The 26,449-nt window shown below is 50.6% G+C and overlaps 1 protein-coding gene across 9 annotated transcripts in view; it reads left to right on the top strand.

The window, feature by feature from the left end:
* ITPR1 (inositol 1,4,5-trisphosphate receptor type 1) overlaps positions 1–26,449 on the top strand; it is a 157,893-nt gene that overhangs the window by 121,341 nt on the left and 10,103 nt on the right. For all 9 annotated transcript variants that reach the window (XM_074550302.1, XM_074550301.1, XM_074550298.1 and 6 more), the window contains 14 exons: positions 1,964–2,164; positions 3,265–3,375; positions 4,639–4,734; positions 5,182–5,304; positions 6,264–6,368; positions 7,270–7,462; positions 9,744–9,866; positions 12,336–12,511; positions 13,158–13,322; positions 14,521–14,716; positions 15,199–15,300; positions 17,229–17,368; positions 18,796–18,961; positions 19,819–19,979. In XM_074550302.1, coding sequence (XP_074406403.1) covers positions 1,964–2,164; positions 3,265–3,375; positions 4,639–4,734; positions 5,182–5,304; positions 6,264–6,368; positions 7,270–7,462; positions 9,744–9,866; positions 12,336–12,511; positions 13,158–13,322; positions 14,521–14,716; positions 15,199–15,300; positions 17,229–17,368; positions 18,796–18,961; positions 19,819–19,979 — 2,058 coding nt within the window. The remainder of the gene's footprint in view (positions 1–1,963; positions 2,165–3,264; positions 3,376–4,638; positions 4,735–5,181; positions 5,305–6,263; positions 6,369–7,269; positions 7,463–9,743; positions 9,867–12,335; positions 12,512–13,157; positions 13,323–14,520; positions 14,717–15,198; positions 15,301–17,228; positions 17,369–18,795; positions 18,962–19,818; positions 19,980–26,449) is intronic.

Raw genomic sequence — 26,449 nt, 5'->3', positions numbered from 1 at the left:
AGGGAAGGGCTCTCCAGGAATTGCACATTACATTGGAATGAGGGAGTTGGGATCAGCTGCCTGGTGCAGGTGTGTGCTGGGCACCCCCGGCCTTTCCAGGCTGATGGGCAAACAGAGGGCAGTGCCAGTCCTGCTGGAGGAGCTGCTGTGCTGAGGAGGAGGAGGAGGATGAGGTCTCTGGGTGCTCGGGCAGCTGCAGTGCTGTGCCCTCTGCATCAGGCAGCCCTTCCCAGCACAGCCCCAGTTTGCTCCATGTGGGTGCTGTTCCACGGGGCTGGAGGAGCTGCAGTGCCCTCCCCAATGAATGCAAGGGCTGGCATGAGCAGTGGGTGCCTCCCAGGTGTTCTGGATGGATCCTCTGGATCCAGGAGGAGCTGGAGGAGCTGCAGTGCCCTCCCCAATGAATGCAAGGGCTGGCATGAGCAGTGGGTGCCTCCCAGGTGTTCTGGCTGGCTCTGCCGTGGCTGCTGCTCCTGGGGCAGGGTCTGCACACCCCGGGTCATTCCCACAGGGCGCAGTGGGCTGGCACACTCAGCACTGCAGAGCTGTGTTCCCGCCCTGAGGTGCTCTGGGGGACTGAAAATGAGGAGTTCACTCTGTCCTGGCTGAGACAGCAGCAGACACTCCCTGGGGCAGTTTCTCACAGTGCACCAGGGGTTTGCTTTGTACAATTTTTTCCTTCCCCTTGTTTCAGCCTAGCAATGTCTTGTGCCTCATTCCTCTTCTCTCCTTGCTGACTGTGGGTCAAGCAGCTCAGGTACAGGCTTAGCTGCAATCAGAATAAATGCTGTGCTGCAACCAGGGAGCATTTTTACCTCCTCACTTTGGGTATCATCCTTTCATTTTGCCTTTTTTCCTGGAGGGAAGGCACGAGCTCCAATTTCTGTAGGATCAACCTTTTTTGCATTCTGACAAGTTAATCAGAAGTCAGGATACTAAATGAGCAATCAGCTGAAATGTGCTGAATCACTGTCACCTTTAGTCTGCATTCATAGACAGCGTTTTCCTTTTTTAGCTTCGCCTTCCATTGAATCTGCAATTTCTCTCTCTGTTTGCCTTAAAAGACTCATTAGTCTGACTCAGGCAGAGACAGCCAGGGACAGTGCAGCTCTCTGGGCTGGCAGGAAAGACCCTGCTGCTTCCCTACTCCATGGCTCCTGTTCCTCTGAGGGCTTTTTCACCCTGGAATTGTTGTTACCTGCTAGAATTAAGCTAAATAAGAGTTTTCCTGCTGAAACTTGAAGGAAAAGCAAGTGGTACTGGCTGCTAATCTTTGCAGCACTGCTGGGAATGCAGTGGCAAACAGCATCTGAATCACTGGGAGATTGGTTTTCATTAGTTGTCCTTCAGTTTTGGGTGGGTTTGGTGCTTTTCTTCATTTGGAATATAGGAGAAATAACAGCAGAAAGCTGTTAAATCCACAGTGGCAAATCTGGCTTTTCCTTAGAGGAGCTGCTCCCAGTCAGCAGCTTCAAGCGGGAATCCCAATAATGACATGGAAAGAAATGCCGTGGAGAGAATTCCATCTTAAGGCACCTTCCCTCCAGCTGTGCACTCGGGTCCCTCTGTGCAGGTGGAGCTGCTGTGCGGCCCCAGCGAGGTGTGGGAGGGAGGAGGGAGCCTTGGTGATGCTCAGGGAAGTGCAGCTTTGGGTGAGGCCTCCAGGCTGCAGAGAGCTTCCCAGAGTGCCTGCTCTGGGCTGGGTGTGTCAGCCTCTAATGCATCTCTGTGTTTAGGGGATGCACTCTGTTCTCTGCTGTACAGCATGAGGCCAGCAAGCTGCTCAGGAGAGCAGCACGTTGCAAATAAGCCTTGGAAAGAGGCTAAAACTGCTTGTACAGCGAGCCAGAGCAATCCACCATGCTGTGGAGTTGGGGATGGATGAACCTAATAAATACTATCAGCTAAACAGCACTGTGCATGGTTTTCCCCCTCCCTCATGGCTTTGACACTCTCCCCACAGAATTTCCTACGCTGCCAGAACAACAAGACCAACTACAACCTGGTGTGTGAGACTCTGCAGTTCCTGGACTGCATCTGTGGGAGCACAACTGGGGGACTTGGGCTGCTGGGTCTGTACATAAACGAGAAAAACGTGGCACTGATCAACCAGACGCTGGAAAGTCTGACTGAGTACTGCCAGGGGCCCTGCCACGAGAACCAGGTAATGAACCCAGAGCTGGGAAATGCATCCCCCTTCTCCCTGAGCCCCAGCTCTGCTGGCCTGCTGCTGTCTCACAACACTGACCACTTTATTTCCCCCCCAAGCTGGAGGATTGTTTCCTTTATAAACTCCTCATAATCAAGTTGTCTCTCAGGGCCCCCTCTGAGGAGCTGAAGCACTCAGAGCAGTAGAATTATTTCTGCTTTGCTAAGATTGTTTCATTAGACTGGACAGGGAGAGTGGGGAATTGCTGTACTTGATATAATCCCAGAATGGGTTGGGTTGGGAGGACCCTAAATCCCACCCAGTGCCACCCATCCATGGCAGGGACACCTCCCACTGTCCCAGGTGCTGCAGCCCCAGTGTCCAGCCTGGCCTTGGGCACTGCCAGGGATCCAGGGGCAGCCCCAGCTGCTCTGGGCACCTGTGCCAGTTTCTGATTATTGTCTCCAGTTCCTTATTAATTGAGCCATAATATTGTCCTCAAGGACTGAGATGTGGCTTTTCTGCCTTTGTCTCTGCAAGAAAACATGTGAGGCTGTGCCTGCCAGGGAGAATGGTCGGTGTCCCTCTGCTCTCTGGGTCAGGTGGAATAAAACCCTTCAGGTGTTCTGAGGACAGAACAGGAATGTCTCTCTGGATGTTGAAGCCAGCAAGCTGCTGTTTGTACATTTTAGGTACAGACCATTCCCAGAGCAGGGCTGAAGGGTAGGCAGGAGGTTATGGAAATTCCCTTTCTTTGTGTAGACAGCTCTGAAGTAGGTGTTGATTGGCACGTTTATAATAAAGAAAACTCTCCCTAATCTCAGTAAAGCACTGTTCCTCCAGCCTGCAGCTTTGGCATGGAAATGCTTCATTTATCAGCCGTGGTCCTCCTGCTTCCTGAGCCCCGGGGCTCCAGCAGGACCGTGGCTGAGGAGAGGAAAAGCTTGGAACAAAATGCCTTCAGTCTTTTGTTGTTGCCCTGCCCAGAGCTCTGTGTGCAGCTTTCCAGCCCACGAGGTGATGACAGAGGGGACTGTGCTGCTCTGAGGGTCACCAGCCCGGGTGTGTGTGCAGTGCAGGCAATTAGTGAAGGCTGATGACTTTTCTTTGGACAGAACTGCATTGCTACCCACGAGTCCAACGGCATTGACATCATCACAGCATTAATTCTCAATGACATCAACCCGCTGGGAAAGAAGAGGATGGACCTCGTGTTGGAGCTGAAGGCAAGTGAATGCTCTGTGTGTGAGGCACGTTAACAGCGGGATAAAATGTGATTTTACTGTTAAAATGATGTGGGTGTTTGTTATATCCCAATATTCACAAGTGCACAAAAATGATACACATCAGTGAGCTGCAGGCAGTGCCCAAAGATTGTTTGTCACAGGTATTTCATCTTTTAAATGATGACATGGAGCCACCAGTTCTCAGATGGGGGATGCAGGCAGTCAGAGGATGCTGAGGAATCCTAAAATCACTTCCTGTAAAAAATCTAAAGCTGATGAAAACTCTTCTGTTGCTGCTGAGCTTTTATGTGGACAGTGGAAGTGAAATTTCTCATGTTGCAACTACTTTCCCAACACTTTATTGGTGTTGTTTAATAGGTTGACATTAAATCAACAATTCTTTATGGCTGTCCATATTAATGCTGAAATAATTAGCCCTGCTGCTGGTTTCAAAACACAAAAACACAGGGGCAGGTTCCCCTCTAGCAACAGCAGTCCCAAAGCACTCTTGCTTCAGCCTGTGCTTGAGAAATATTTCCTTTCTGACTTATTGCCCTGCCTGACACTGCAGTGTCTCCTTGTTTTCCGTTGCCGACTCACACCATTATTATGGGTAATGTGGGTTTTTTATTATTGTAAATAAAAAATGCTTTTAGACTCGATTAGCGTTATACTTCAAAATTAAATACTTTTATTGGGTTTTATTGTCAGGCATGATGGATTTTAATCTTAATTGTTCGTATTAAAGTAGTCTGGTGCCTTGTGGTAGTTTCCCATTTCCTCCCCGTGTTCCTTGGCGTGAGCAGACTGCAGAGTGATTTCGGTTAAAAGCAGCAAAGCACATCTGTGTCTTCAGCCCTGGCTGTCCCTTGATTTAATCAGCAGCATCTTCAGCAGAGCTGAGCTGCACCATTTGGGAGCTCAGAGCTTGTGGCGATGCTGCAGCATCCTTAAATCAAAACAAAACAACACGAGCATGAAAACAGCAGCATTTTTAGAATTTTAAACCTTGGCTGGGGTTAATTTGATGCCTTTCAATGAGTAGGATTTGGGGAATAAACTGCTAAAATTACCTGTTGTGTAGGTCAGTAACGAGAGGCAGGGATGGTGAGGTGAGGCTGTGAGAGCCCTGGCACGCTGTGCCTGCAGTGGCTGCTCCTGTGGGACCCTGCAGCCCTTGGGCAGCACAGTGGTGCCACTCGGGCTGGGTACCCCCACTTTGTGGCTCCTGGCAGTGATTGCATTGCTTTTCCCTGCCCTCAGAACAACGCTTCCAAGCTGCTCCTGGCCATCATGGAGAGCAGGCACGACAGTGAGAACGCAGAGAGGATCCTCTACAACATGAGGCCCAAGGAGCTGGTGAGTCCCGGGACCCCTCCCCAGCTCCTGGCTCTTCATTTGCACAGGAGACAGAGAAGTGACAGTCCCTTGTGGCCCCAGAGCTGTCCAGTGAGCCCTGGCAGGGTCTGGGGCTGATTCACGTGTGAGCTGGTGAAACACAAGCAGGAGATGCAAAGCACAGCCCAAGCACCATTGACTCATCCCAGTGCTCGGGGCTGTGTTGGAGCTCAGAATGTGATGCAGGTGCAGAGAGGGTGGCCTGGAACGTGTCACCTTCAGGGAAACGTGGGGTTCAGTTTGCTGAGCCAGTGAGCTGGGCTGAGGCTGAGTTCAGTTTATCCTGCCCTGTCCACTGGTGTCCCTTTGGGTGTCCCTGCTCCGCTCCATTCCCAGCCATGGAGTGCTGCCCTCAGCAGCTTCCACCCTTTGCCTGAGCCTCCTCTCCTTGCCTGTCTCCCTCTCCAGGTGGAAGTGATCAAGAAGGCCTATCTGCAGGGAGAGGTGGAGTTTGAGGATGGAGAGAACGGGGAGGATGTGGCTGCATCCCCGAGGAACGTGGGACACAACATTTACATCCTGGCCCATCAGGTAGAGTTCCACCACAAATCCCAAACTGGGAAAAGCCACTCTGCTTTTCCCTGCAACTGTTTTCGTGGCTCATCGCTGAGGCAGACTCACTGCACATTCTCCTGTTATCAGAGCAAATCCTAATTTAATCATGAACAAAAATAGTATAATGCAAGAAAACTTTGGGAATTTTCTTTTATTGTGGGAAGCAGGCAGGCTCTGGACTGAGCTCCTGAGGACACGTGGCTCAATTCTTGGCAGCACTGAGCAGCAGTGTATTATTTTTCAGCTGTATCAAAGGTTACTTTATACTCCCAAAGAAATTCTACTCACAGATCAATTAAAGTGTAATCAGAAATCTCGGTCCTTGCCACATTCTCTCTCTGCTGGAGCCAAGCAGAGCCATTGTATTGATACAATGTGTGTTTGAAAGGCAGAAAACCAAAGAGGAGAAAGGTGTATCTAAATCTACTTAATATATTGGTGCTGCATCTCTCACTGCATTAGAGACTTCTTGTTCCTCCAGCATCTGAGCAGACAGACCCTCACTGTGCTGCAGGATGAATTTGGAGCATCCAGCAGCATTTTGGAGCAGTGCTCTGTGCATCTTCTGCTCAGTTGATGCAGATTTTCTCCTTGTCCCTGCCTGCATCTTTGGGTGATGAGCACACCTTTGGGTTGGGGTTGTTTAGAAGGACAGAGTGAATGTGAATTTCTGTGTGATCAGAAAGATTCCAGGCAAATGGGGAAAAGAGGAGTACAACACTGGCGTTAAAGAAATACATATTTGAATCATTCTGACTTGCTCCCAAAATAGAGCTGCAGGGTGTCTGGTTGGAACAGAACAAGCCTTCTGTCAACTTTGCCCTTTCCTAGCAGCTGACTGCGTACTATTTCTTTTTTTATGCCAAAAATCAGGAATTTAATATCACAGAGAGACATCTGGTGTCTCCCACTCCCTGTGCATTCCTTTATTTTAGTTGGCTCGTCACAACAAAGAGCTGCAGAACATGCTGAAGCCGGGGGGTCAGATCGAGGGGGACGAGGCGCTGGAGTTCTACGCCAAGCACACGGCACAGATTGAGGTAGGGAAGCCCGGGCTGGGCCCAGAGAGGGCAGCCCCAGGGCACTGTTCATGTGCTCTGCCTGCCTCTGTGTGTGTGGACTGTTGTCTCTGCTAGAGAACATGCAGGGAGAGTTATTTATTTAATTCCCTGGCAGTGGCAGCTATTCCTGAGCTGTCATGTGTGGGCTCGGGGATGGAGCTGAGCAGAGCTCTCTTGGCAGCAGCAAGTGTGGCTTCGCTTCTGTTACATTTTGGCCGGTGCTGTTGCTGAATCCAGAAAGTTTGTGATAGCTTTTTGCCACTCTTCCTGGATTCAAGTGACAGTTTGGCCTCATGTGCCATCTAAGAGCTTTATAAAAGTAAAATGTTCACAGATATGGAGATTTCCTGGAGGAGCTGTGGCTGCCCTATCCCTGGAAGTGTCCCAGGCCAGGCTGGACAGGGCTTGGAGCAATCTGGGACACTGAAAGATTTCCTTGCCTATGGCAGGGGTGGCACTGGATGGGCTTTAAGGTCCTTCCAACCCAAACCAGTCCATGGTTCTGTGACTTCCCAAAATTCTGTAGTAACTCATACAGATAGAACTGCTATTCCTTGTACTTGCCCAGATTTGGCTCAAATTTGCCAACATTCTTGAATTGGGCCACCACACTGCTCTGAACTCCATCCCAGCTTTGATGTGGGATTCTCTGGGCCCCTTGGAAATCCCAGCTAAGACCAGTACTGCCAGAATAAGACCACAGCATAAAAATTACAATTCTGGAGCAAAACGTAGACCTGCCCTGAAAGGTAAATTAAATGCAATCTGTGTCAAGCTGCTGTTCCTTGGAAATGCATGTGCTGGTTTGAAAGGGGGAGCAAAACAAGCAGCAAACCAAGAGCTAAGAGCATTGCGAGGGGCTGACGAGGCTGCTGTGCAGATTGTCAGGTCGGACCGCACCATGGAGCAGATCGTGTTCCCCGTGCCCAGCATCTGCGAGTTCCTCACCAAGGAGTCCAAGCTGCGCATCTACTACACCACCGAGAGGGACGAGCAGGGCAGCAAGATCAACGACTTCTTCCTCAAGTCTGAGGACCTCTTCAACGAGATGAACTGGCAGAAGAAACTGCGAGGTGGGTCAGTGCTGCTCCACGTGCGGCGCAGCAGTGAGGTTTCATTCCAATAAAGAGAGAAGCAAGAAAACATCCCCTGAAATCTCTCCAGTTTTTGGAAGACGCAGCCTCCTTCTTATCCCAATTTCCTGGCTGCGTTTCCCTTCTCTCTTTCCCCATTAACTAAAAGACTTAAAAAATACAAACTCCTCAGTACACCTGATACTGAAAATTTCCCTCTAATGTATAACCTTCCCTTTTAATTTTAAACTCTTAAATTCTGTAAGAATTATTCTTCCCCATTGTTTCTTTCATCTTTCAATGTCCAATTTCCTTTATCAGGAAACCTAAAGTTTTTTTGTAAAAGCAAATATCTTTCTCCATTCATCAATCAGTGAAATCCTTCCCATTATTTATCTCCCAGTACTAGTTTTATCTACCAGCAAACCCACACCTTGTTTGTAAAAAGAAATTCAGGATTCAGGGGGGACCCAGCTGAGGAGAGCAGTGCTGGATGCAGGGGGCAGTAAGGCTGGGAAATGCAGCAACGCTGGACATTGTAAAGGTTGGATTGTAAAGGCCTTTTCCAACCATAAAGATTCTGTGGACTTGTGGCATCTGTAGGGATGCAGATGTTCAAGAACAAGTTGAAGATGGATTTCTGTGTAATTGTAAAGTAGAATTCATCCTTTTTTGGCAAGTAGACTGGCTGACAGGTTGACAAGCCCCTTCCATCCCTGTGATGCTAAAATGTCTGAACACAGGTGCAACAGGCCACAAATTAGCCAAGATCCACCTGCAGAACTGGAGAATATTTCTTTTTTTTTTCCTTTAAAAAACTGGGATCATTTATTCTGTCTCTAATATCCAGGCCTTGCCCATCCTCTGATTTTTTGCATTTGTAGAGTTGTTTCTCATGTTTTCAGTAGTTTGTGTTGGAGCTGTGACCTCTGGCAGTGCTGTGTGTGCTCACATGATGCCAGTTAGAGTCTGTTCAACCCTCAAAAAGACTTCTAAAATAGAGATCTATGTCCTTCTCCCTTCAGCTCATGGTCTGAGCACCAGAAGTCTCTTAATTGTTAATTAAGAATGGAAATGAGCTGCCCAAGCCAGGCAGAAGCACTGCACAGAGAGTCAGTGTCCATCACCAAGGGAAGGTTTAAAGTTAAACCTGGACCTTTATAATCACCCTTATATAATCCCATAGAAATTAATTAAACCTGGTTACACATTCTTCCAGAGAACATTGAGATATTGTGGAATTCTTTACCCCTTTGTTAGCTTGGGGTTAGAGGAGGGCATTTTCTGGAGAGGTGGTGGCTCCTGCAAGGCTCAGAACTGCTGCATGTTATAAATTATCATTCCCCCCAGAGTCTGCATTTTCAGCTTGTTCCTAAATTTTACTGAGAGCTTTTTCTTTGCTCTCTGGTATCTAAACCAGCTGCCTCCTTCCACCAGGGCAAAACAGTCCTTTCCCTTTGAGAGCATTTTAAATTGATTTTTTCACTGCTCTGGATTTCAGGAGGACTCAGTTTGCTGTGCAGAAAGCCTGCAGGAGCCAAAATCAGGGGGATTTTGCCTGGATGCAGAGGGAATTACTGCAAGGCAGCTTTGTTGGGTTCACGACCACTCCAGCAAAGGAATCTTTCTGCTTTCTGCCTCTTGGTTCTGGCTGCAGGGATTATTAAAATTAGGAGTCTTTTTGAGAAGTATTTCTGGGTAACATTAAGGATTTAAACGTGCTGTTGGTTGTACATTGAGATGTGCTGGGTCCTTTGCCCCCAGGGCAGAGGGAAGGCCAGGGAGCTTCACCCCCTGCTTATTCTGGGGCTACTTTGGGTTGTTGTCAGCAGAAAATGAATTTGCAGGTGGCACTGCCTGGTGCAGGTGAGCTGCTGGCAGGGATGGGGCTGGAGCTCATTTTCCTCCTCCAGATTGTTCTTGTGTGACTCTGAGTACCAAGTGTGTTATTAGGGGAGACCTCAGGTGCTTGATCTCTGCAGTTCCTCAGCTTGTTCTCTTGCTGCTGCTGAACCATGTTGGAAACATGTCTAAAACACCATCTTAATGGTGTTTGAAACATGCCTTAAAACACCATCTAGGAAACTTTAAGGGCCCCCAGGATGAAGGATAATTTTAAAAAACTTCAGAATTAGCCATTAATGTTATTACTCTTGATGCTGTGCTTTTGGGCAAACTGAAAACAAACTTGTTTTGGTGGTGATATATATATTTTTTTATAGAGATCTCTTATTTTATTACTAAACCCTCCATTAAAAAGAAATGATTTTGTCTCTTTCAGCTCAGCCTTTCCTGTACTGGTGTGCTCGGAACATGTCCTTCTGGAGCAGCATTTCCTTCAACCTGGCTGTCCTCATGAACCTGCTCGTGGCATTTTTCTACCCATTCAAGGGAATTCGAGGAGGTACTGAAATTTAACCTAAAAAACATGTGAACAAATAAGATATAATGAGCCAAATTTTGCTCTCCCCACTCGTGTCTGTGCACTACATCAGTGGGGGAAGGAGAACAGAATTTGGCTTTTTACATTGCCTTGTTTTAAACTCTGCTGTTCTCTTACTCTTTCTTAAGACATTTTTTAAGGAAAATGTAGAGCCATGCGTTTTCCTAGGGGAAAAAATTACCTGAGACAAACATCCTCCTCTAATTGCTTGACTGTTCTACTTCAGTCTAAAGTCCTGTAATTAAGGATCGAGCTAAAAATAGGTGAAATGTTGAATGTGTTGTTTTCCTTGAGCTTGCAGTTTATTAATGGCATTTTCCACAGACTTTTCCTGGAGGGCTGTGAGTGCTAGGGTGGGTGACATTGTCCTGCCTTGCCAGGGGGAGCAGTGACCACAGGAGGATGGGGAAGAGGAGCCCATTCCCAGCATTTTGATAAAACCTCTTCCTCTCCTAGTTAGAATCCAAAAAGTAAAATAAATAAATACATGTGTATCTTATATTTAGCTTAAAAAAAAAAAAGTCTCTTCCAAACAGACTGTTTGGGGGAAGTTGTCAGTGTCTTGAATTGCTCAGACATGGTGAACTGAGCAGCTGATGAGCATCTGACAGTAGCAGAAGCTGTAAAACTTCTGACTTGAGGAGCAGAAACAAAACTGGATGCCTGGAATTTGGTGCTGGAATGGTGAGAATTCCAGAGGCAGGCAGAAGTCCCTGCTGGGTGCATGTTCCCTGTGGCTGTGCAGGGAGTGCCAGCAAGGCCCTGGGGTCAGGGTGGGTGCAGCAGGGGAGCAGTGACCACCCTGAGCTCCGTGTGCCAGGATGAGGATGCTGCTCCCAGCCTGGCTGTTCAGGAAGCCCCTGGGAGCCCCACTCAACTCCAGGTGTTCTTCACGCCTGCTGCGAGCTGCTGCAACTCCTGAAAGCAAATGAATTCCCAATAAATCTTATTCAGATTCTAGATAAGTCGTTCCTAAATAAGCTGCTGCACGTTTCCTGTGTCCCTCCCCGTGCTGGTGCTTGTTCCCACCCAGTGACTCCATTGCCAGCTCTGCACCTCGTGCTGTGTGACAGCGCAGGAGCCCAAACTCCCCCCAGGCAGCCAAAACAGCTGTTCAACTTTACGCTTATTAACTTTTAATTTCCATCCATCCTCTGCTGTCTTTATTAATCTGCAGTGATTTGGAACAAGATTAAATGGCTGCTCGTGGTAGTCAGATGAGAGTAATATTTCCTAAGCTGCCTGAATTTGGGAGCAGGGGTAAAAAGCCCTGGGTGAGGATCTTGCCAGTCAGACACAAGTTCTGTGAGGATGTGCTTGCACAAGGGCTGCAGAGGGCTGTGAAATTTGGGGGATCTTGCTTTTTTGTCTGTTGAGAACCAGTTGCTTGAAGGCAAAAATTTTTTAAGTCAGCTTTGAGGAAGAGGTGTCTGCCATTCTGCATCAACCTGGGTAAATGGTGTTTGGGGCTGGATATTTTTTATGGCTCTTTCAGGGAAGTGTATTTTTAGCTACAAGGCTCGGTGTTGTGTAAGCAGCCAGTCTCAGGGGACGGTCTGAATAGACCCAGAAATAGCAAAAGATGCCAAAAATGGGTGTGAGGGTCTGACCAAAAGCACATCAGGGGCAGTGTCAGGGAGTGTCCTCACCTGCCCAGGCACTGCCTCTGCACAGCACAGGGGCTGCAAAGGCCCTCAGCACTCAGGTGTGAGCCCCACAATGGAGATCCTGTAGCACTTATCACCTGCATAAGGATTTAGTAAGGAATTTGTAATTAAAGCTGCTGCAGGCTCAGGTGATGCTGAATGTGGGTGGGTGATGCCCACACAGGCAGGACCTAGGGCAGTGGGTGGGTGATGCCCACCAAGGCAGGACCTGTGGCAGTGGGTGGGTGATGCCCAGGCAGGCAGGACCCAGGGCAGTGGGTGGGTGATGCCCCACCAAGGCAGGACCCAGGGCAGTGGGTGGGTGATGCCCACCAAGATGGGACCTGTGGCAGTGGGTGGGTGATGCCCACCAAGGCAGGACCCAGGGCAGTGGGTGGGTGATGCCCCACCAGGGCAGTGGGTGGGTGATGCCCACGCAGACAGGACCCAGGGCAGTGCTCTGGTGGGTGATGCCCAGGCAGGCAGGACCCAGGGCAGTGGGTGGGTGATGCCCCACCAATACAGGACCCAGGGCAGTGGGTGGGTGATGCCCCACCAAGGCAGGACCCAGGGCAGTGGGTGGGTGATGCCCACGCAGACAGGACCCAGGGCAGTGCTCTGGTGGGTGATGCCCACGCAGGCAGGACCCAGGGCAGTGGGTGGGTGATGTCCCACGCAGGCAGGACCCAGGGCAGTGGGTGGGTGATGCCCACGCAGGCAGGACCCGTGGCAGTGCTCTGGTGGGTTTGGCTGTGCAGCAATGGTGTGTTCTGCCTCTGCCCAGGCACGCTGGAGCCCCACCTGTCGGGGCTGCTGTGGACAGCCATGCTCATCTCCCTGGCCATCGTCATCGCGCTGCCCAAGCCCCACGGCATCCGCGCCCTCATCGCCTCCACCATCCTGCGCCTCATCTTCTCCGTGGGGCTGCAGCCCACCCTCTTCCTGCTGGGAGCCTTCAATGTAAGCACCCAGGGGGCTTCTCTGGCCTCCTCTGCCCCTGATGGCAGGGTTCCTTACCTCTGTGGGAAGGCATGGAGCAGAAATAGCCTGAGACACAGTGCTGAGAGGAGTAATGCCCTCCTTGGGCTGCTCCTCACATGAGGGCTCTGAGTTGCTCATTTAATCCTGGCTCCCCAGGCTGCAGGCAGAGCTCTGAGGTTTTGCTCAGTGTAGGAACAGCTCCAGCTTCACACAGGCATGGGGAGGAGCCTGTGACCTAAAGCACGAGGTTATTCACCCAAAGTGCCTCAGTGTTTATGGGGTTGTGTGAGGCTCAGGAAATTATGCACTGTGAGTCTGATGGGGAGAGCTGGGAAGGGGCTCAACCTGGAGCAAAGGAGCTCAGGGGGGCCCTTGTGGCTCTGCACAGCTCCTGACAGGAGGGGACAGCCGGGAGGATTTGGGATCTGCTCCCAGGGAACAGGGACAGGAGCAGAGGGAACGGCCTCAGGGTGGGCTGGGGAGGCTCAGGGGGAACAGCAGCAGGAATTTCTTAATGGTCAGGCATTGGAAGGGATTGCCCAGCAAAGTGCCTAGTTACTTCCAGCTTGAAAAACAGTCTGTTTTCCCTGATACTGTACCTAATTTATGGTTGATCTTCCCTTAGGTTTGTAATAAAATCATTTTCCTGATGAGTTTTGTGGGTAACTGCGGAACCTTCACGCGAGGGTACAAGGCCATGATCATGGACGTGGAGTTCCTCTATCACCTGCTGTACCTGCTCATCTGTGCCCTGGGGCTCTTCGTGCACGAGTTCTTCTACAGCCTCTTGGTGGGTGTTTGCTTGGCCCTCAGAACATCTGCTCTGTTGGTGAAGTCCCATCTTGGACATATCCAGGAACATTCCTGCTTTTCTGCTGGGAAGCTGTTGGACAGACACTGGGAAAAGCCACAGACTGAAGGTTTTCTTTAGGAGAAGTTACCTAGGGAGACAGCAGGACTCCTGCCACATCCCTTCTGCTGATGTGTGGCTTGTTGCACAGAAAGGGAAAGGACATAGGGGGATGGATTTAAACCAAAGAGGAGTGGTCTAGATGAGGTATGAGGGAGAAATCCTTCCCTTGCAGGGTGGGCAGCCCTGGCACAGGTGCCCAGAGCAGCTGTGGCTGCCCCTGGATCCCTGGCAGTGCCCAAGGCCAGGCTGGACAGGCCTGGGAGCACCTGGGACAGTGGGAGGTGTCCCTGCCATGGGGCAGAATGAGATGGGCTGTGATGCTTTGCTGTGTTGTTATCAATAATGTAGCACAGTGTCTGTGCTTTCTGAGAGCTGGATGACTCTGGAGTGTCTCCATGGCTGATCCAGGCTCCAGCCCTCACAGATGGGCACAGATCCTGGCACACATTCCCTCTCTCTGGGGTGGGATTCACCTTGCACAGCACAGTGCTTCTAGAATAACACTGAAGGAGGCGATCTCATGGGAGTGGTGTAGATGTGTCAGTGTTGAAGCAAAGCTGAATCCCATTCAGAACAGGCTATTTTTGTGTCTTTGTTGGTGTTTGCCACATCCTCTGGTACCTGAGCTGGTTATTTGCTGTGTTTATGGAGGTCCAGTTTAACAAACAGCTGTCTGTGATCCACCAGGATCACAGCCACAACCTGGGCTCTGCTGTGGGTTGTCCCAGACCCAGTGAAAAATGAAGGAAACATCAGCAGAGAAATCCAAACACAGATTTTGGGAAAAAATATCGCTTATTTAATGAAATGCTCAATAAATGAAGATTTAAAGAAAACAGCAAATTGCAATTTGCAGTGAGCTGTTTGGAGGCTGTGAGGGTGTAGCTAATACTATAAATTAGAGCCAGGCAGCAGCCTGTGCTGGCAGCCTGGTGTGTGCCTAGCGCCGAGGCAGGAACACCTGGGCTGCTGGCCAGGCTGCTGCAGGGAGGGCACAGCTGCCCCAGGGCGCTGGGGCCAGGACAGGTGCCAGCAGTGCTGCTGGTGCCCCATGTGCTGCCGTGGCTGTCCCCAGCTCTTTGACCTGGTGTACCGGGAGGAGACGCTGCTCAACGTCATCAAGAGCGTGACGCGCAACGGGCGCTCCATCATACTGACGGCCGTGCTCGCCCTCATCCTGGTCTACCTCTTCTCCATCGTGGGCTACCTCTTCTTCAAGGATGACTTCATCCTGGAAGTGGACAAGCTGCCCAACGAGACCCTGCTGCCAGGTCAGTGCCAGCTGCTCCTTCCCGTGGGTTGTGTTAATGAGCTCTTGTTCCCCAGGGCATGGATGGCACAAGGGGAATGAGCTCCAGGTGGGACAGCAGCAGGAATTTCTCCATGGAAAGGGAGCTCAGGCCTTGGAAGGGGCTGCCCAGGCAGGTTTGGAGTGCCCATCCCTGGAGGTGCCCAAGGATGTGGCACTCAGAGCTCTGGGCTGGGGCATCTGCCACTAAATGAAGAATCTTGGAAGTCTTTTCCAACCTCAGTGAATCTGGGATTCTGGGAAATAAAGAAAGGTTTTGTGGTTGAATTTAAAGCCATGGAATGTGTAAATCAGGAAGTAACTGTGCCCTTCTAAACTCTAGGGTAAGATACTGCTCTAAATGCCTTGTAGTTGCACACTGAGTGTGATGGGGAGCCCCAATACCTGAGGAGTCACCTTGCAGGGTGTTGGAGCATCCTTTGATGCAGCATTTTGTGGTTTCAGATCACACAGAGCCCGGTGAGACCATGACTGGGGAGTTCCTCTACTCAGATGTGTGCAAGGCAGGCAGCAGTGAGAACTGCTCCTCCATCATCCCCTCGGACCGTGAGTACCTCCCTGGGATTCCTGACTCACACCCTGAGCTCGCACTCTTTCTTTGCTTAATCACCTTCAATTAAAATGACTTCTTCAGAAAATCCTATGCAATAAATTTGAGAACAAAGCTATCACGAGATTAACTTGAGATAGGATTAATTTAGGCCAGCAGCATAAATAACATCTGTTAGATGAAGTGGCTAAAGCAGAGAAACTTACAACTAAACCAGACTTCATAAAACACTGCCATACTCTTGAATTTTCTGCATCAATTGCAGAAGGAAGAGATGCAGTTGGCCTCTTTGCAAAGTTTATTATTTTAAAACATAAGGCTATTAAATGTGATCTCAGAAGATAATGCCCTGTGAAATATGGTTTATTGGCAGCATTGTTCTGTCTCAAACTAAGGAAACTCTTTTAATATCATGGCAGGAAGTGCTTGATGGATTAAGTAGACAAGGATAGGTTTGGGGGCTTTGGAGATCAAGAAAGTGAGATATTACCTGGGTATTGAAATATTTCAGTTTTATTTCTAGAAAATGTAATTTCCATGTGGGAGATTTACGGTGCTGGCTGGGAGGGGCAGACAGAACTTCCCAGCTTCTCTGGGAAGGGCAGCTCTTGCATGGTCAGTGATGCCACCAGCCCTGCTCACAGGAGCAGAGGCTCTGCTTGGCTCAGGGGTCCTCTCTGGGACAGTAAAATTCAGCCTTGCTGCAGGAAAAGCTGCAGGAAAAGCTGCTTTTCTCAGCTCATCTCTGGCTGCAGGAAGGAAAGCGCAGGGATGTTTTTGTATCACAAATAATCAGAATGATTTCAGGGTCCTGTGTGCTCAGGGGTGTTCCTGGTGCCCATATTTGGCCACTGCTCTCGGGTTTTGGGTATTCAGGGGTGCACAGGGCTGCCTGTGGGAGGCTGGGATCTGCTCAGGAGCGTTTCTGGGAAATGTTTAATGGGAACAGGGGAGTGTGTGAGGTTGGGGAGTGGATTTTAGCAGCTCTGCAAGTGAAGCAGCGAAGTTGGAGCCTGGAGCTGAGCGAAGAGAAGGTCAGGAGAGGTGTGCTGCTTTTCTGGCACAATGCTGTTTCCACAAGCAGTGATCTTTTAGCCATTTGAAAGCTCCGAGTGGAAGTTGCCATTTTGAGTGCAGCCCAAAGGCTGTGCAATCTGTCAGGCACCAGGGGAGAGTGGAAGAGGCAACACTTTGTCCTCGGAGCTGTCAGAAAGCTCGGCTTCTGTATAAACAGGCATCTGCTGAGCTGAGCTGTGCATGAGAGCAGGCATGCAGAGAGATTGCACCCAGTCACAGGCAGCAGTTCAGGCACAAGGGAAAACGGTGGTGGGGATGGGGAGAGGAGGGCAGGGAGGAGATCTGCTCCCAGGGGGCTCTGGAGAGGGTCCTGGGAGGTTATGGGGTGAGGAGGGGTCTGCAGCATCTCCCCTATGGGCAGAGACTGTTTGGGGCCTGTTTAGTCCAGGGGAAACTGAGAGGGGATCCCATCAATCCTCACAATGTCCCCAGGGGTGTCAGAGAATGGTTTCAGACCCTTCCCAGTGGTTCCCAGTGACAGGACAGGGAGCAGTGGCCATGAACAGGTCCTGCCTCAGCATGAGGAAGAGCTGCTTTCCACGGAGGGGGCAGAGCCCTGGAGCAGCTGCCCATGGAATTGTGGAGTTTCCCTCTCTGGGGACATCCCAACCCCACCTGGATGCTCTGTGTCACTGCTCCAGGTGACCCTGCTGGGCAGGGGCTGGGTGAGTGAGGTTCCCTCCACCCACACTGTTCTGTGATTGATGATTTGGGGAATGAACCCACAGGGACCTGCAGCACAGGCTGGCAGTGTGAGGGGGGAGAGAGCACAGCCAGCAAAGAATGGAGAGGAGGATTTAGAGCTAATCTTGGCTGTGAAACGTGTCTTTGCTTGCTGTGTTCCCAGAGCTGCTCACCGAGGAGCTGGAGGAAGAGAACAAGGAGCATACGTGCGAGACGCTGCTGATGTGCATTGTTACTGTTCTGAGTCACGGGCTCAGGAGCGGGGGTGGAGTAGGTGATGTGCTCAGGAAACCTTCCAAAGAGGTAAATCACCAGGGCTGGGGGTGGAGGCTGCTGCTGAGCAGGGCTGGATCTGCTCTGCTGGGAGAGCGGGTGTGCTCTGCTCTGAACACACGGGGGGACACGCTGCTGCTGGGGGGTGACATCCCTGGAGGGGGACATCCCTGGAGGGGGACATCCCTGGAGGGGGACATCCCTGGGGGGTGACATCCCTTGAGGGGACATCCCTGGGGTCCCACTGAGCTCCAGGCACCCCTCCCAGGCTCTCATCACCTCTGGGCTGTGCAGAGAGCAGCATGGGGGAGCAGCAATGTGCTGAGGAGCTGCAGGAAGGAGATGGGCACAGAGCAGTGAGGGAGCAGCCTGAGGGCTCAGGGAATGCTGTGCTGGCTGCTGGGTGCCAGGGCAGCATCCCTGGGGAGAGGCAGTGTGAGAGATGGGAGGGAGGGGAGGACAGGGACCAGGCTGGGCTGGTGGGAGTGTGGGGGAGGAAGGATGATGAGGTTTGGAGCTGTCATCAGAGTGAGGACCAGGATAAGCAGCAGGAATTTTCCATAACACCCCTCTGGCTCCCCCTCTGACTGCTGTTTAAGCTTTTGTGTCCAGCAGTTAGGAAGAAATTCTTCCCTGGCAGGGTGGGCAGCCCTGGCACAGGTGCCCAGAGCAGCTGTGGCTGCCCTGCATCCCTGGCAGTGCCCAAGGCCAGGCTGGACACTGGGGCTGGAGCACCTGGGACAGTGGGAGGGGTCCCTGGATGGGATTTAAGGTCCCTTCCCACCCATTCTACCATTCTGTGATGGCTCTGCTATCTGAGGCTCAGGCTGTCACTCCCAAAGCCACACTGGGGGCAGTGCTTTTTTGTTTTAACTGACATTTCAAAGTTTTAGAAAAAACTTAGCCTTCAGAGTTACTTAATTCTTAATAATAAGTTTGGCACTTGACTGGCAGGATGATTGTGAAAATGGGGGCTGGATATTTGGGATATTCAGGCCTGCAATAAATGTGGAATGTACACTGAAAGGTCCAGTTTACATGGCTATTAAATGCAATTAATGATATTAAATTCCAGTTAAAAACTTAATGGTCCCCACTGCTCCTCTGTTGATACACTGCAGATTAATATAAGGATGTAATTTGGAAGGGCTTCAGGGAGGGGTGAGAACAAATTTCAGTGAGTGCCAGAAGAGTTTTCTCTTGTGAAAGTGAGAGAAGTCCAAAATCTTGGACACAGGAAGAGCAGCTCTGCAGAGATCCCACACTGGCAGCTGACTGATTTGGCTTTTCTTTCAGTGATTTTTGCATTTTAGTCTCATTTAATGTTTTGAGTTGAGTTCCCCTTGGAGAGCATCATCAGGGGAGAATCTCAGGCAAAGGGGTGTGGGGCAGGGTGGTATTAAGGGTGAGATGTGTAGCTGATTGAGCTCTTAATAATTCCAAAATGTGTCTTGCAGGAACCTCTCTTTGCTGCTAGAGTGATCTATGATCTGTTGTTCTTCTTCATGGTCATCATCATCGTCCTGAACCTGATTTTTGGGGTGATCATTGACACCTTTGCTGATTTAAGGAGTGAAAAACAGAAGAAAGAAGAAATTTTAAAAACAACTTGCTTTATTTGCGGTAAGTGTGGAGACACCCTTAACAAGAAGGGGTTACTCTGGGTGGGGCAGGGAGAGCTGCAAGGATGAGGCAAAAGCCCTGAAGTGCTCAGTTCATGTCCCTGGGCACCACGTGCGCTGCAGCTCGGCAGCAGGAGCAGATGGGCAATGCTCAGGATCCCATTTTCCCTCCAGACTCCAGCTCTTGCTTCCCCTCTGCTCGAAGAGCAGCTTCCTGTGGGAACAGGAGGGATTTTTATGAGCAGTCATTTCTTCCAAGCGTGCCTGTGGAAGCTTTTCCCACCAGCAGGTTGGGAGTGGAGGTGCTGTGGCTGACTGACATGGTCCTGCCGTGTTGCATAACACACAGCCTGACGGGGGAACCTTTGGAAATTTGCTGCAAAGCAAACGTTGCTTTTGCTATCAGTTTGCCCAAAAATAGGAGATGTGTTATGAAATCCAGCTAACTGCTTGCTACGGGGTTGTTGCCTTTTCTAACCAATATTTTTTCTGTTATGTATAATAAATATAAGCAGTACTTGTTACACTTTACTCTCTTTTCCTTCTCTTCCTCTTCTTCTTCTCTTTCATGTCTGACCTTTTTTCCTCGCTTTTCTTCTTTCTCCTTTCTCTTCTTCTTTCTCTTTTCTCTTCTTCTTTCTCCTTTCTCCTTCCCTCTCTTCCTCCCTCTCCTCCTTCCTCTCTCCTTCCTTCTCTCCCTGGGTGTTTTTCACATTTTATGCTGATATTCAGTGTCCTTCCAGAATGACAGCGGTTTGCAGAAGTGCAGCAGACTTTAGAAGCCAGTTTTGTCCTAGATCTGATTTCCCTGGTCCCCAGCTGGCAAGCACTCATGGTTCTCCCTGTGTCCTCTCACAGGTTTGGAGAGAGATAAGTTTGACAACAAGACAGTGACCTTTGAAGAGCACATTAAGGAGGAGCACAACATGTGGCACTATTTGTGCTTTATTGTCTTGGTGAAAGTCAAAGATTCCACAGAATACACAGGACCAGAGAGTTATGTGGCAGAAATGATCAAGGTGAGTTTGGAGTTTTGCCTTTTTTTTTTCCCTAGATTAGACCAATCCAGTGGAATATTGGCTTCAGTGCTCTGTATTGTTTTTAATTTATTTTGCAAATGTACCTGTGACTTCCCAGCCTCCAGAGCCCTCTGTGTGTGTGCTGGGGTAGGTGACAGTGAGTGGTGACAGCCAGGTACTCCCTGTGGCTTGGATCAGGGGAAGAGAAGCTGTTCTGCCTTAAATTCACATTTAGGGGGGGTATTTTCAAGCTGGTGGAAGTATCTGAAGCACAACCAACAGGTTATAACCTGTCCTGGAATAAATATCTCCAACCAACTTGTAGGATTTGTTGTCATATGATTTGAGCTTATTATTGTGAAAATCTACAATTAACGTCTCCTCAATTGGAAGGGCTTTTAATGAGAGAATTAAAAGCCTCCTCTCTGCCAAGCTGCAGGTTCAGAGCTCCTGGAATTACATCCGAAGCCCAGTCACTAATTTGTGTCTTCTGGCTGGGGAGCAAAAGCTGTTTGATTTACAGCATTTCAGTGTGATTTCTGTAGAGCAGAGCACTTTGTGCCTCTGTTCCCTGATCTGCTGGGGGTTCCAGCTCGCTGGGGTGGCTCTGCAATGCCCCGAGCCCTCTCCCGGGTCAGACGTGTTATTCTGGGGTCACCAAAGCGCCCGTCCTGCTTCTCCCTCAGTAATGAGGGCTTAAAGCAATCTTGTGAGCAGTCACCTGACGGGGGATTAGCACAGTGAGATAACCAAGTGCATCACTGCTGCTTTCCAGCCTGCCTGATTATTTTGCTCCCTTCCTTTATCCCCCCGCAGCACGCATGACTTCAGGGGGGAGCTCTGCACTCTTCTGAAGGGCTTTTGCTTCTAAAAGACAATTTTGTGTTGTGCCTTTGCTTCTCAGAGATGAATTTGTGCTGTGTTTTTGTTGTTGTTAAAACCAGTTTAAAGAAAGTTTCAGTTGGCACCCGATTCATTATTTCAGATGAACGGCTTGGATTAGATAAGGAGCAAAAATTAGTCACTGAATATGTTTGCATGAAGCACAAAAACTGGAGAACTTTTATGAGAATTCCCATTCATTAAGTGTCAGCAAGGGCTAATTACTGTGTGTGCATGGGAGTAGGGATAAATTATGCATAGCCAGAGTGTCTCATGCAGATGCAATTTTATGTAACCATAGGTAGAGCTTTGGATGTGTCTGTAGCTGGTGGGGTTTGCATTTCATGAGCCAGTTTTAAATGAAGGTCTGAGAGCAGGGCTCAGTGAGGGCTGGTGAATGTGGGGTGTACCTGCAGGAGTGTGGAACAGGCAGGAAATGTGGATTTCACCTCAGTGTCTGGCACCATCCTGCCCCAGGCTCAGGCTGCTCTGCCCTGGCTCTGGAGTCCTCTGCAGTCCCTGGATTCCTGAGGAGCCATTTGGCAAAGCTCACTCTGAAAATCAATTTCTTCCCAGTGTCCTTTAACATTAGAACTTCCTTTTCTGCCCTAAAATCTGGGTGTAAAACATGGTGAATCTCTTTCTCTACCAGACCTGTTTGAGATGCTGCTGGAGGAGCCAGAAGTGGGTTTTTTCCCATTTAAGGTGTTTTTAGGGATAATTTGGGTGGAGCCTGGTTCATCTGTTCCTCAAGCTTTCTGTGCTCACAGAATCCCAGATTGGTTTGGGTTGGGAGGGACCTCAAAGCCCACCCAGTGCCACCCCTGCCATGGCAGGGACACCTCCACTGTCCCAGGTGCTCCAGGCTGGCCTTGGGCACTGCCAGAGATGGGGACCCCCCAACCTCTGTGGGCAAAATCCTGTGAATGCAGAGGGACAGACCGAGGAAAGCTTTAAATTCAATCAATTCCATGAGTGCCAAGGCAGAGATTGACGGTGGAGGCGCTGCCTTAGCAGCCCCAGCCTCTCTGGGCAGCCTCCGTGGGGCATGGCTGGCTTTTGAGGGGATTTTCCTCCCGTGTTTCCGACTGAAGGTGGCACTGTAGCATCTTGGATGGTGACAGAGATGGGGCACGTCCTCCCGGGCTGGCTGAGCGTGGCACCAGCGCTCAGCTGCTGCTGGACCCAGTTTCAGGAGCTGGGCTAGGAGGCATCGTGTGCTCCAAGTCCCCCTGAGATGGCAGAAGACACCTCAGATGTTTGACCTGTGCTCTGACTCCCAACAAAATGCCTGCAGAATGCTCTTGGGTTTCTGCCCCTCGGTAAATGGAAGAAAAAAAAATTGGGAAAATACAATTTTTAAAATTGCCTTTGCCATTTAGTATTTGTGGGTTGTTCTGGCACTACAAAACAGCAAAGAAAAAAATTAAAGAATTTAGGACACTTAAATTATATCCACTGTCAGTTTGTGAGCTGCTTCCAGTGCTGCTTGTGCAGTGCTTTAAGGATATTTTAAGCACTGTGGTATCAAAAGAATCCTGGACAATTTCATTTATGCAGTTAGTAAATATTCAGGCACCTTTAAGAGTGATCTTGAATTTTGATGCTTTCTTGTCTGAAAATAATGTGTGCAGAAAGGCAGCTTTGAGGATTCCCACTGTACTGGGGATGGCAGAGCTGGATCTGGCCCATAGCGTTCATCCTGCACCCTTCACGATCCTGGCCCCACATTAAAAGAAATTGTAGCCTTGAAAATCAATTATTAACTACAGTTCCTTAGTGAATTTTATATTTCTTCACAGACAGAAGCTCATTAAGTTCAAACACATCACGAGGAAAGAAGTCAACAGGTGCACTGGGAAATAGAGTTGAGTTTAGGGCACTGAAGACTGATCAAAAAATCAAAATTAAAAAACCCAGCAGTGATCTGACCTGAGCAGCCTGGGCTGGTGGGAGGTGTCTTTGCCCACTGAGATGAGCTTCAAGATCCCTTCTGACCCAAACCAGTCTGGGATTCTGTAAAAGGAAATCTGTTAACTGTTCTGGCAGTGCTGCTGTGCCACTGTCACTCTCCCTGCCATAGCCCTGTCCTGGCACCAGTTTGGGGCTCTGGATCTGGACTGGTTTGGTTCAGTCCATGCAGGGCCAGGCTGCCCTGGGCTTGTAGCTGCAGGTCCAGGCTGCTGATGGAGGCTGGAATTGCTGCTGCTGTAAACAGGGATGATATTCCCTTTCATCAGGAGGGCAGCTGTGCCTGCTGCCACAGATGATGTCAAACTCGGGCTATCTCAGGAATCTGTGCTGGGAATGGCTGGGGATGCTCAGGGAATGAATGGGGCTGCAGGGGTGGGGTGGGGGGAGCTGAGGCTGTGCACACCCCACTGCTGCCCTGCATCCCCTGCCCTGCTGCTCTGCCCTGGCAGCCTCGTGGTGCCTGGAGATGGCAGATGGATCTCAGCAGCTGGCATGGAGCAGCTGCCCTTGGCACTGCAGCCCTGAGCCACCCCCTAATATCAGTTTAATGGCAGAGACAGTGCTGTGGATGTGGGAAGCATCTCTTGGTGGCAGAGATGATGTTCAGCTCCTGGTGTTTGTGCAGCACTGCTGGCCAGAGCAGGGATGTTAGGGTTATGTGTGTGCTCCATCCTGCAGAGACAGGGGCTGGCTCCGTGCTTGGAGCATGGGGAAGGATGCTGAGGGTGCCTCCCGTGATTCCCAGGAACAAAGGCTCCGGTTCTGGAGGCTCTGCAGTCACCAGGAAGATCAGGTGATGTCTGAATAACACCCTGTGTGTGGGAGGTGGGGGGATCCACTTATCGCCTTGGCCAGACATTGACATCCACACCCAGATGACTCATGTGAACTCCGTGCAACTCCCTGCAGATTAGTTCATTTAAATGTCTTATCTTGCCATCCTGCCTTGAGAATTCCTCCTGGAGGTCTGGGCTCTGCCTGCATTGCTGTGGCAGCCTGGGCAGCCCTGCAGCCCTGCCAGCCCAGCTGTCACCGGGGCCCTGGCAGGGCTGTGCCACAGCCAGCTGTGTGCAGGCATTCAGAATATGTCACATCTCTCACTCTGCAGCTCGCTAAGGAGAAAACCACACAGGCACCGGGGTTTGTGTGCATTCCTGAGCTGTCTGCAGGCAGCTGCATGGGCTGTCACAGCACAGACAAATATTTGCATGCCCGACTCTGCATCCCCTGCTCTGCACCTCCAGCAGCCTGGGCTGGCAGGGGCTGTGCATGCAGATGTGCTCATTAAAAAGTAAAGGCTGCTTTGGAACAGTTAGCATGGATCTTCCTGCCTAGCTCCTGCAGTTCCCCTTTGTTTTCAATCCAGGCAGGATCTGTGTCATTAGCAGCCTTTATTGCAGAAATGAGGCAGAGGTGGCACAATTGCCCAAGCTCCGTGTCCAGATCGAGGGCACTGAGTTCCAAATCTGGGTTGTGTTGTCATTGAAGAGGAACCATTTACAAATGGGAGTGATGGCACAGGTAGCCTTAAAGGAATTTGGAATAGGAATGAAGGTTACAGATTTCCCTTTGTGCCTTAGCTAACCTCTGTGTACAAAGCTGGGGATTTAAGGATATCATTGAGCTTTTTCCTTGGTGTTCTGAGCTCTGTCCTGTGAAGGAAAATGTTTCTGATTCTGGGTTTGAGTGACTGCTGCCAAGGCACAGCCTCCTGGTAAGCAAAGACGAGATTCCATCAGTGTCAGGCTTTTAAATCTCCTCCTTTCAGAAGTGCAGGTGTGACTTGAAGCCTTTCCCAGGGAGTTATCCAGCAGGGACAGTCACTGCTCTGAAACCCAGCAGGAAGGTGGCGTTCAGCAGTGGGGATGGCTTTGAGGAGTGTCCCAGGCTCTCCACGAAACCCAGTTCAGCTGGAGATGGCCAGGACTGGCTTGGCACTGCAGCACCCCAGGAATGACGAGGGCACACCAGGACACTTCCAACCCAAAGCGTTCCAAAAGGCCTTAATGATTGCAGCACTGGTGAAAGACATATGGACACGAAATTGCAGTCTGAGAAAGTGTTGGAAACGTGGTTATGTTCATCTGTCATTCGTGCCTGGAAATCCTGTACTTCAGGCAGAGTCAAATAGGAGAGATTTGTCATATCAATATTGAGCAAAGCAGCTGCAGACACAGGGGTGAGCAGCCCGTGCAAATGACTGGGTTACAGATGAGGAAATTGGGGTTTTGGGGCTACCAGTCACCGTGCTACTGGTGCAAGCTGGGAGAGGAGGAGGAGGAGGAGGAAGACCGAGGAGGTCAGGATGTGACCTGGAGCTGACAGTGCTTTGTTTGGTGGTAACTTCCCAACAAGCTGCATCTTGAGATAGCTGGCCAGAGTTAGCCAATATAATTGCAGGGTTAATGAAGAAATCATGGCAGAGGCTTGGGAGAGCCCGGAGTGCTTGGCAGCAGGCCCTGGGCTGCTGGAAACACTGTGTCATAGGCACGGCTGAGCTTTGTGCTCACAGGGGAGGAACTTGTTCCACCCTTGGTGCAGCCCAGGAGCTGCACTGGGAGAAAGGAATGGCCAGCCTCATCTTCCCCAGCAGCTGTGGCTTCCCCATCCCTGGCAGTGCCCAGGGGCAGCTTGGACAGTGCTTGGAGCCACCTGGGGCTGTGGAAGGTGTCCCTGCCCATGGCAGGGAGTGGAACAAGATGAGCTTTAAGATCCCTTCCAACCCAGTGCTTGATTTCCCGGATAAACCACCTGGGAATATATATATATATATATATCCATGCTGGGAATCCTGGGTTGGCATCCCAGCTGGACCAGGCAAAGGTTCCCCTTGGGCTGAGCGTGTGTGTGAGCAAGGCCTGGGTGGATGAAAGCAGAAGGAAAGGCTGGGGGCAGTTCTGGGGAATGGATGTTTGCATAACTGCTGGCTTTGGGTGGATCCCAGACAGCTGCCAGGGTGGGTGCCTGTTGGAGAGGGGGAAGGGTCCTGCCTGGAAACCCTGGGGTGACACACGGGGAGCACAAACCAGCACCGGGAACACAACACAAACCAGCACTGAGAGAACAAACCAGCACCGGGCGCACAGACCCTGGGGTGACACACGGGGAGCACAAACCCTGGGGCCGAGCGTGCTGAGGCAGCCCCGGGCTGGGGTGAGGCCGGCCCTGAGTCATCACCTGACCCCGCTGGCCCTTGTGCAAGAGGATGTGGGTGACAGCAGCCCCTGCCAGCAGCTGTGCAGCTCAGCCCCTCTGGGGAATTGCTGCTCCTGCCCGGCCCCACAGCCATAGTGGGCCCCACTTCAGTGGGATCAAGCAGCCCGAGAGGAGCTGGTGTGGAGAGGAGGCCTCGTCCTCTCGGCAGGCCGGACATGGCCCTCAGGAGCCCTGTCCCCACGGTCCATCGGGCTGGGGGTGCTCAGCCAGGCTCCAGGCAGTCACCCACGGCAGAGCTGTCCCAGGGGCAGGGCCATGGTCATCCTGCACCTTTGGGAGTGGTGTCTGTGTTCCAGGCTCGCTGCTCTGTGCCAGCCCGAGTGCCACCTGGGTGTTTAACAGAGAAAAGGAAATAATTAGTTATTGCACCCTGAACCTTGTGTTGCCAGCCTCTTGTG

This window comes from Zonotrichia albicollis, chromosome 12, assembly GCF_047830755.1.
Source record: "Zonotrichia albicollis isolate bZonAlb1 chromosome 12, bZonAlb1.hap1, whole genome shotgun sequence".
Lineage (NCBI taxonomy): Eukaryota > Metazoa > Chordata > Aves > Passeriformes > Passerellidae > Zonotrichia > Zonotrichia albicollis.
This window is presented reverse-complemented; position numbering and strand designations above follow the sequence as displayed.